Source organism: Epinephelus moara, chromosome 13 (assembly GCF_006386435.1).
Source record: "Epinephelus moara isolate mb chromosome 13, YSFRI_EMoa_1.0, whole genome shotgun sequence".
In the NCBI taxonomy this organism is placed as follows: Eukaryota; Metazoa; Chordata; class Actinopteri; order Perciformes; family Serranidae; genus Epinephelus; species Epinephelus moara.
This window is the reverse complement of record NC_065518.1, coordinates 27750540-27761605: the sequence shown is the minus strand read 5'-3', so window position 1 is coordinate 27761605 and position 11066 is coordinate 27750540. Positions and strand designations below refer to the sequence as shown.

The following is an 11066-nucleotide window of genomic DNA, read 5'->3' as shown; positions in this document are numbered from 1 at the left end:
AGCTTTTTTGTGCTGTTTTAACTTTTCTGCACAGCGCCTTGAACCTTCCTCTGTGTATGAATTTAATTAATAAAAAACCATGTCTTGCCTTAATCATGGTTGTGATTTTTGCTTTTTCTAATCATATTATATTCTGCAATATATCTGCATATTTAAGACAGCTGCATCAGCTCAATGAGACACATGTTTGTAGGTGCTGAGAGATGTCTATTATTTGACCCACTGATGCTTATTCTGCAGACGTGTTTAGTGTCTCAGGGGTTAAAACTTGCCAGCAGTATCTGTGTGTTCACTCCATGGGGCTTTTGGATACACATGAAGGGACTAGCAGGTGGCTTTGTGTTGTGTGCACAAAGGTCGACAGTATAGAATGAATGCAAGATAGAAGAATGAGAAACAATGCAAAAATAAGTTTATCTTTTTTTAATTATATTAAGATTTTGTTTGACTTCTTTGCAAAAAACTGACATTAACAATAAATATACATTCACAATAAAAAATAGTTGCAACGAGACATTCAAGTGTACTTCGCAATTATAAAATATATAAGATGTAAACAACATTATTTCCCCCTCTAACACTGCACCTTCGGCGCCAAGAGTCTCTTTTCTCTCCCCTCTGGCATCTGTGAAAGGCATGACGTCTACAAAACACATTTTACGCATCGATGCGCGAGTCTCACAAGGTATGAAGCCACGTCACACATCGGGCTCTGATTGACAGAACAAGCAAACATTCTCAAATGTCTGTTTTGGCGGTTCGAGCGGACTCTCTTGTCCAGTCAGTGTCCCTGGAGACGGCGCCTGCGCCAGAGCGCGCGGCGGCGGCCCCGGCGTCTCCACACCTCGCGTGTCAGTCTGAGCGCAGCCGGCCGCACAGGTCGTCTCTCAAGCTGACGCACCAGGCTCCTTCATTCAAAGATTTGTGTTCAGTTTGTGCCTCGCACTCTGCTTAACTGATCACACATCTCTCTTTGTCTTTACCCTGGCCGCCCCCTATGGCCTTCTCTTTAATGTACATGAGGTCGCTGTGCACGCTGGGTCTCCGGGCGCACGGAGTGACCATCCCGTACGCTTCCCCAATGTCCTTCATCTTCTTGTTTTTCATAGACTTTCTGTGCAGCATGTCGCAGTACTGCACGGACACTTTCCGGTGAAGGTCGGGGCTCATTTCGTGAGGTAGCTTGGCCAAGGTAAACAGAGTCTGAAACATCTTATCCACGTTCTCGTTGCGCTTGGCGGAGATCTCGAAGTACGCGCACTTCTCGTCTCCGGCCACAAGCTGCTCGATCTCGTCCTGCTGCACCTCACGGTAAAACTCTCTGTCGCCTTTGTTTCCGCAGATGACCAGAGGCACATCGATGTTTTCTTTGATTTTGTTTTTTAGGCACGACTTGGTCTCGAAGATCTGACGCTTGAGCCGCTGCACCTCCTGGAAGGAGTCTCTGTTGTCCAGACTGAAGACGAGGATGAACACGTCACCTGGAGGGAGAGAAGAATGCATTGGTTAACTACTTGTCTTGCTTTTGATACATGCAAAGTGTTAGAGAACGCAACATGTGTGCTTTCTAATCCTACAGTATCACATGCACTGTGCGCCCTGCAGCCATGCGCTCAGAGCGCACAGTGCCTGCAGCATTTAAATGCATAAATATCATTGCTCTCTAATTCTCTGTAACTATTCCTGCAAAAACACAAAGATACATGTGCAGATAAGTACCTGTCAGTATGGACAGTCTCCTCATGGCGGGGAAAGGGTGGTTCCCTGATGTATCCAGTATGTCTAGCTGGTAAACGTCTCCCTTAATGCTGTACAGTTTCCTGTGAAAGTCCTCGATGGTCGGCGTGTACTGCTCGTCGAACCTCCCGTTCAGAAAACGGGACACGATGGCAGTTTTCCCAACTTTGGTGGAACCCAAAATCACCATCCTGTAGCAGTTCTTTGCTGGGATGTCAAAATCGCTTTCGGAGGGCGACATCTTCTTAATCATGATTAGACCCAGGCTGCTTTTCGCTGGATAGTGTGCGTAAAAGGCGGCTGAGCAGCCTTCAGTTAGCGGAGATACTCGCGTTTGCTCTGCTGTGTTTCTGTCTGAACTCCGGGCTGGAGCTGCGTATTTATGCGCACGGCGGAGCCCTCCTCCCGACCGCGTCACAGCTCAGTGAGTAGGAACTCGGGGCTTCATTGAGCGCTGGGAAAAAAAACATGGACCAATCTCCCACTGGTGCGTCAGTCTGTCATTACTGATGAAGCTGGGAGCTGAGGAACAGTGACCAGCGGACCTTTCAGAGGTAGTGGCTTGTGTAACTTTGGTGTCGGAACAGGGCAAGTGTGCGCAGCAGCAAAATAATAACTTCAGTGGAACTTTACCAGTAAATAATTGATGCTTCTTCCGGCGTTTAACCCTGTTTGGCACACTGTTGAACATCAGGCTGACCCTTGGACATTTTCTCAAAACATAAAGCCCAGACAGCGGATGTGAGCTCTTCCAGATTGAGCAAATTTGTTGCAAGCCAGTTTGACATCTTGTCCTAACTGATCCTGAATCATCACGCAGCTTTTAAATTGTGGTTATATTTTATTTTTTATCATAACAAGCAGCACCACAACCTGTTTTCTGTTTATTCACATGCTTGCAAAATAAAGCACTGAACACATATTTGCAAATAAAGATTAGGCTGCAGTTGTGTGTCCACTTCTACTGCACACAGTAACTGTTGCAGCTTTATGTCACCAGGCAGGAGGAGGCTGCAGCCGCTGAGAATTGAGTTGCTGCAGTTACTCAAGTGTCCAAAAGGGGGCACTCAGGGTACAATGTTATCCACATGATTAGCATGATTCATTTACCTGAGGAAAAGAAGTCAGAGTGGAGTAGCTTTTTGTGTGTGTCTGTGTCTTTAGCTGTTTTTAAATTGGTGGAAAACAGAGGTAGTGACATACAACACATACACGGAGGGTTGATGGAAACAGAAATAAAGACAAATAAAAAATAATGAGGTATAATGATAATAATTCTTGCTGTTATAAATATGCAAACCACTTATTATTGTACTAAGGGGAGTGGTTTTGTAGGGTACACGTGTGTATGTGTGTGTGCGTGCATATATTTAGCTGATAAAGAAAAAACAGAAATGTGTGCCTGTGTGCGTGAGTCACAATATAAACAGTCTTCATCTCTTTTATGAGATTCAGCCAAATGCAAAGGAGTGTCCTTGCCACGGTCAATTATCTGTACCCAACAGTTTTTACAAAAGAAGAGGATGTGTGTATGGAGGTGGGAAGTGGGAACAAAGCTGTTTTCCTTATTTTCAGTAGTCATAAATCTGAATGGGTTTTTGTAAAGTGAAGGGGAGGAGGCAGATACAGGGTTAAACTGGAGCCATGAGAACGGTTGATTGAAACCTGCTGATTCAAAAAAAAACGTTTGCTGCTTTAATGTGACTCATTCAGGTGTGAAAAATTACTTCTGCAGTGCAAACACGGTTTGTCCGTGGCTTGGAGGAGTGAAATGGATGCACGCAGAAACAGGAAGCAAGTGTAGTGAACAGAGAAGAGGTGAGGTGTGGAAGTACTTTGACAGGATCAATGGCAGACAGTGGGAGACTATGGACATGCCCCCCCTCAATATTTAGAACGTGCATTTGTCAATAAAAACATGTAAGTAGCAGTATTTTGAAATAATTAAAGACATTTACACCATCAATTGAGGCAGAAAAGTAAAAAAAAAAAATCACCAGAATGCAAGAAATTAAGTGTTGGATGCTCCAAATTGTCCTTAAATTAATTTCAGCCAGGAACACTTTAGGCAAGGAAAACTTTATTTCCATTTGCAGTGTTATATTTGGCTCTGTTCTGGGACCTCTCTGCCTTTCCTAGGCCTACGTGGAAAGCCTGAGGTTGAGGGAGCACACCTCTCCGCCCTTCCATGTGCTTACATGGAAAGCCTTAAGGCAGAGAGAGCGAACCTCTCTGCCCTTCCATGTGCCTACACAGAAAGAGCAGAACAGAACAGAGCAGCATCAATGACAAACAGAAATGACATTGATAAGTCAGACACAGCATGACAAGGAGGAGCTGGAGTGGAGGCAGGTTGCAAAGCAGCTTGCAGAGGAAGCAGCAACAGTAGTCAGGCCAGAGCAGTTTAAATAGGGCGCCCTGAATGAGATTTGCCCATTGGTTGCATAGAAAGGTATCATGTGATCTATCAGCTTGACTCCCTTCCATCAATCAGCCACTCTATCAGTTGACTGGGCTGTTTGAGATCAGCTGATGTAGCTGGGATGTGAGCTGAGCTTGACATCGTGTCCTGCCTAAGCTAACGCTATGCTCAGTGTGTCTATACTATAGAACGAATCACAATGTAATAATTACGGGCTAGAAACCCCCCACATCACATACATAAAATCAAACTGTGCTGAGCAAATCTCTCTTTATCTTTTATCATATCTTAATCAAATTCCGCCTCAACTGATTAGTTTTAAGCCTTCTAAAAAAGGCCCACCTAAAAAAAATCAATACAAGCTTAAGCGAATGCTATATTTAGATTATTTCATTGCACACAGACGACCTTTTTTCGACAGGGGACAGGGAATTGAAGCCGTAATATGAAAGCAACCAGACTCCACTGACAAAAAGAGTAAGTTTACTTAGTAGAACACTGGAGTTACCGGTCTACCGCAGCTATCAAAGATGATAGCAAAGCAACAAAGTACATAAAATAAGCAGAGCAAAAGCGTCAGCGAGGTCGTACCACCGTGTTTAACTATATCTTTAAACGTTACAGGTACAGCTAAAAATGACTACAAAGATAAACAAGTTCACCGATTTTACATATCACAACAATTCAAATCAGTTGTCTGCCAGCTGTCTTTTGGGAGGTGATTGTTGTTAACGTGACATCACACTGATTTGGGCTATATCTATCATTTGAAACTTGAAAATAAAAACATTCTAAATGGATCCCTTTGTATTTCCTGTTTGAATGTTTTGTAGTATATGTGAATGATATCAACTGAAAGGAAGTAAACATGGACCAAAGCTGACAGAAAGTGCTGCTACACTGTCTACACTGTTTGTTTTTTACATTAAAGCATATAAACATGTTGTAATACAAAATAATGAATGAATAAATAAATTAAAGTCTGAACCTGAAAATGAGCACAATATGGGACCTTTAATACAGATTAATGATCTCTTACAGAATGACCACAAAATCTTCACTCATTTATTCCTGCAGAGATTTCAAACTGAGCTTCAAACGACCAACCGCCATCCTTAAAGCAACTATCTGTGAGTCAAGCTATGAGTAAACTGCAATCACCTACAAAACCAAGCTGAAACCAAATAAATGCTTCCCACTCCGGTTCCCACCAAAGGAAACTCCCCTGGTAAGTGTGACTGGTCCCTTCACAGCCTTCACACTCAGGGGTAATCAGTAAGTGTTTTATTCGTGTCAGTGTCCGATCAGGTTAACAAACTACAGAGTGTGCGTCACAGAGTCAGTTGACTATGCTGCTCGGCTCGGCTCGCTCACAGCTGCTGTTAACCTTGATGTTTCTGTTTTGCCTGAGGCGCCCTGCTAAGATTAACAAGATCATCACACTGACCCACTGCGTCCCATGATCTGGACACCTGTGTGGATATATATTGTTTTAGGAGTCATGACACTTTCTTCTTCGTCTTCTTCTTCTTTTATTTATTAATACATTTTTTTGTTTGTCTTGCAAGTCTCTAAGTTTCAATGGACATTTCCCAACAAGTAAATAAACATACTGTAGGTAAATACCTCTGTACAGAGAGAGAGATAGCGAGAAATCACTGTAATAGTGATTAAAAAAATGTAGTTAAAAATACTTAATAAAAATGAAAGTAAAATCATGTAAAAAAAAAAAAAAAAAGAGAAAAAGACAAATATAATCAATCAGTAAAATAAATATCTAATAAAATAGAGAAAGAAATTAAAAAAAAACAACAACTATAAAACATTAGAAAGTATTGTATTGTATTTGTTTTAAAGGGATTGTGTTAGTACTGTCAAGTATGCAGAGCTGGAGGACTGATGTGTTCATGTGTGTGCATGTGTGAGAATAGGTATTCATCAGTGTGTAATCCCCAGTAGGTAGAGAAAAGACATGAACAGTTCATAAAAACACGATAACACAAAAAGGATGAATTGCTCGTTAAAGATCGAAAAACAAATAGATGCAATCAAGAGGGGTTGGAGGACGGCAAAAAAGAAAAATTGCTGATGTTCACTGAAAAGTTTCCCACAACTGGCTCATGATTCAGCCGTTCCTCCTCTCAGGAACATTAAACAAAGAAAATATGTTTAAGTAGCAAATGTTTTTTTTTCTGAGTGAGCAGCTGTAATAAGGAAGAGGTGGCAGTTCGGCCGGCTGATGTCACAGCGAGGGAAGACCGGTGGACTGTAACACAGCAGTGGAGCAGGAAACAGAGGAGAGTGGAAAAACAAATGGTGCCGAGAGCGAGCAAATAAGACTTCTGCCAGACAGATTGTAAAAGACGGAGTGAGAGATGGAGATCCTGCTTTTGAAATGCAGTTTGTGAATCAGCACAAAAACACATTGCTGGATGAAGGTTTAGGAAAGTAATGACGCATAGGTTAGGTTTAGGAAAAGACACATGGTGACGATGTGCCTTAAAGTAACTCAAACTTTACTCGGTTTTAACACGGGACACGCATATCAGTGGTGCAGTGGTTAGCATTGTCACCTCACAGTAAGACAGTTGCCAGTTCGAACCCAGGGTGAGGGGTTCAAACCTAGGGTGAGGGGTTCGAACCTAGGGTGGGGGAGCCCTTCTGTGTGGCGTTTGCATGTTCTCCCTGTGGGGATGGGTCTTCTCCGGGTACTCTGACTTCCTCCCACAGTCCAAAGACATGCAGGTTAACTGGCGACCCTAAATTCTTGGTGTGAATGTGAGTGTGAATGGTTGCCTGTCAGCCCTGTGATAGTCTTGTGACCTGTCCAGGGTGTACCCCGCTTTTCGCCCAGTGTCAGCTGGGATAGGCTCCAGCCCCCCCACAACCCCCCAACACGATAAGCGTTTTTTGGAAAATGAATGAATGATCACACATCAGTCTCCTGGGGAAAAGTCCTGTGTTGTTTGACCCATTCACCACCCCCACCTGCCTCAATATATGGCTTAGTCCTGTCAGTGCACTGGTCACATGATGGCAGCCTTCCTGATTACGTGGGATATACATGAATAACTGGCTCATGATTATGTGGGCTATATACGAATTCTGGTGCATTAGTTTTTGTAGGTATACCTGCGAACACTGCATGAGAACAGCCTGAGTGTGTGTACTACAATGTAGATTGGTAGGTTACCAAGGAGGATGTGGGTATACTCTCCTATACTCTTTTTAGGTGATAGCTGGGTATACTGTAAACACCTAGAAAAAGAGGTAGGTATATCCCGTGTTAATATGTAGACCCCCCATCACACCACTTCTTAGCAGGTATAATGTTTTCCATGTTCACAATCATAGTTGTTAGCACGCACAAAAAAAAAACAAACCCAGCTAAGGCTGATTGGAATATCACTACATTTTATGGTATCTGCTCATAAACCAAAGTAAAAGACACACTGAAATTTTCACGTGGGGTTCTAGATCAAATGCTGAGGGATTACCAGACTTCATCCTAAAGAGGAACATTAAAATCCGTAGCATATTTCATGGCAATCCATCCAATAGTTGTTGAGATACTTTGTCCTGGTAGACCAACCAACACTGCCATCCCTAGAGCTTATAGCCACTAGCATGGCTAAAAGAGAACTGTTGTGGAACAACTAAGGTCATAAAAGTTATAACTATAATTACAGGTACTAGTGTGATAATGTGTAAAATAAAGGGGAAAAAAAATACAAACTACTTAGCTGCAGAGAACCAATGCACATACTGGCTGTTTTTGTGTGTGGTAGTGCTGTGAACACACTTTCTCTGGACTAAACATGTAAATACCCAAATACTACCTCAATTAAACTATTACTAGCACTTTAATTATTCCATAGAGAGAAGTCCCATGATTTCAGAGAGCACACAGTATAATGTGGGATTTCTAAATTGGCCACTTCCATGCTGCAGCTGGTGTTTTTGTAGCACTACAGACATTGTTTCACAGAGATGTGAGAGCACCTACGTGGCAAAAACGCCAATAGAAAGCCAGGTGGCTGCAGGACAAGGTTTTTTTTCTCCAGGCTTACAAGGACAAACGGAACGTAGTGTTCTGTAGAGAATTACATTCGCTCATTCAAGAAAGTTCTGAACATCAGAAAGATGAATAAAATATAGTCAAGGTAGTCGTTTCACAGCGGCTCTGACCTACATATGAGCACAAAAAAGCAGATTCATAAATTTCTAAGGTCAACTTAGAGTCATTCATTCAGTGCAGCTTGTGCTTCATCAATTTATCCTTACTGTTGTTGTAAAACATTTATTATCCAGAACATTATTTGAAAATTGTTGAATAAAGGCAGGACGAGATGTGAAAGACTTGAATTGAATATGAGAAACAGATGACCAGTGTTTGGCTGGTTTCGACTGGAGACACATGCAAAAACAACTTTTTAAAGTAAAAAGTGAACTTGCATTTTACATAAATTTGTATACAGTTATTGATTGGACACTCTTGTGCCTGCTAATCAGCATGATTTATCAAACAGGACAAGAATGTAAAAAAAAACAACAACTTGTAATTTGTAGTTTCACTGGGCGTTACTTGCTGTACATAGCTTTTGGCTGGATGGAGAAACTGCAGAGATGTTGGACAGAAATGGTGGGCATCAAGAAATAGCCCAATTACACTATGCAACTCAAAAACCCCCAAATTGTCTTGTTTAATTCGTACACAGAAATGTGTACGAATTAAACAAAAAGATAAATCATAGGGCTGGGCGATACATCATGAAAATTATACCGTGATATATTTTGGCTATATCTCGATACACGATATATATCTCGATATTTTTTAAATCTCCTCAAATGCATTTCATCAATGCTAGGCCTGGGCGACAAAATCAAACATAATAATATGTGACCAAATACCCCTAGAAAATATCAATACAATGAGATTTTAGATTTATAATAATCAATAATGTGGCTATGATGACTAAGAGGGTTAAGGCAAGCATTAAAACAAATTCAAAATTCTGGTAACTTGATAAATTTACATCGCTTTACTGTAATGCAGCCTTTAAAATGAAGGGAAAAACACCATCTATGCCATATCATGATACAACAATATCCAAAATCTAAGATGATATATGGTATATGGTATGATATATTAATTTGTAAGATTCAGTGGTGCCTACCAACCGTATCTGGCAACCCTTGTAAACAGCTGGAGATGGTGCACCGATCTACTGGGCAGGTGCATAAACTGCTGTTCATCAAAAATTCAAGGACCTGAAATAAAACAAATTTCCACGTTCTTTTCCAGAGAGAAAACCTCATTTAAAATCCAACTGACATTTGTAATAATGCAAATAACTCAAATTTCAGGTTTGGAACATGGCCTTAGTTAGCACTATGTTGTGCCTTTCACTACACTTTAGATGAGGACAATAACTAAAAACAGGGGCGGACTGGGGCAAAAAAGAGGCCCAGGAATTTAGTACCTGACTGGCCCACTCAGGGGGTGGGGCGGCGAGTGATGGTGGCAAATGCTGGCGGCGGATGATGGCGGTGGATGATGGTGGTGAATGAGGACAGTGGATGATGGCAGTGAATGATGGCGGTGGATGCTGGTGGTAGATGATGGCGGTGGATGATGGTCGTGAATGATGACAGTGGATGATGGCAGTGAATGATGGCGGTGGATGATGGTGGTGGATGATGACAGTGGATGATGGCAGTGAATGATGGCGGTGGATGATGGTGGTGGAACAAATATGTTCACATATATGTGGGAGACAAAAAAATATACATGTAAACATTATTGAAGGGATAATGACACATCATTTAACCTGAGGCCTTGATTAGAACAAATATGTAATATTTTTAATGTTAGTTAAAATAGTTAGTCTGCAATAGTCGCTTAATAGTGTGAAGACTGGTGAACATGTAAGTCACACTAATAATGATCATAACATAATAATAAACATATCATATCACCTATGGTGCCTCAGATAAGCACAATTACATGTAATGTACATGTACATGTGAATAAGTACAGCTTAAGTTTTATAAACTGCAAATAATACACTATAATACACATTTCCCCTTCACAGTGCATGTAGACTGTCTCAATTTCTATATTATCCAACAATACCCACACAAAAAGAATAAAACTGACATTCATTTTAATGTTGATGAATTAGCAAAGTAATATACAACAGAGCAGCATTTAGCTCACCAGCTTAGGGGAAATACACAAGAGATAATATTAGATCAGATGTTCAGCTATTTTATTAGTTACTTAGCCATGCTGATGTTGGCTAATGGGGAACTGCCCATTGGTCCGATAGCCCATTGTTCCGACCATATTAAACCCATTGTTCCAAAGTCCGTTCCGAAATCAACATGATGCCCTGTGGTTAAGGTCTGGTTAGGTTTAGGCACAAAAACCACTTGGTTAGGGTCAGGAAAAGATCATGGTGTGGGTTAAAATGAAAAAGAAAGTGACAAACACATAAGCCGTGAGCCTGCTCCGCCTCAAGCCTTTTCCAGCTGACCCAGAGCCGGTCGCGGCGGACAGTCGGACTAATGGGATGTCGAACCAATGGTCTGTCGGACCAATGACATGGACCCGGCTAATGCCACTGAGCGCTGTCTGGCTCTAGTAACGTTACACAATAATGACGTTTTGACAGCCAAACTAGCCTACATGCGTTGTGCTAAAAGTTAACAAGCTAGCCAAGTAATGTTATCACATTAGCTTACAGCCGCCTCACCTGACTAGCATCCCCCACCTGGTCACGTTGTCCTCCTCCTGCAGACGGTGACGCGAGAGCTGCAGGTGCTGCTGCGGATGCTGAAGGTCCTGCTTGAGATGCAGCAGCAGAAAATAAATGTGTCAACTTTTGACACTTGGCAGCATCTG

At 41.8% G+C, this 11066-nt stretch overlaps 1 protein-coding gene across 1 annotated transcript; it reads right to left on the bottom strand.

Annotated features, from left to right (window-relative positions):
* Positions 1–408: 408 nt before the first annotated feature.
* On the bottom strand, positions 409–2117 carry LOC126399542 (dexamethasone-induced Ras-related protein 1-like). The gene is made up of 2 exons (XM_050059576.1): positions 1720–2117; positions 409–1481 (listed from the first exon to the last, which is right to left on the bottom strand). The coding sequence occupies exons 1-2, from the start codon at positions 1988–1990 to the stop codon at positions 952–954; spliced, it is 801 nt and encodes a 266-aa protein (XP_049915533.1). The 5' UTR covers positions 1991–2117; the 3' UTR covers positions 409–951.
* Positions 2118–11066: the final 8949 nt, after the last annotated feature.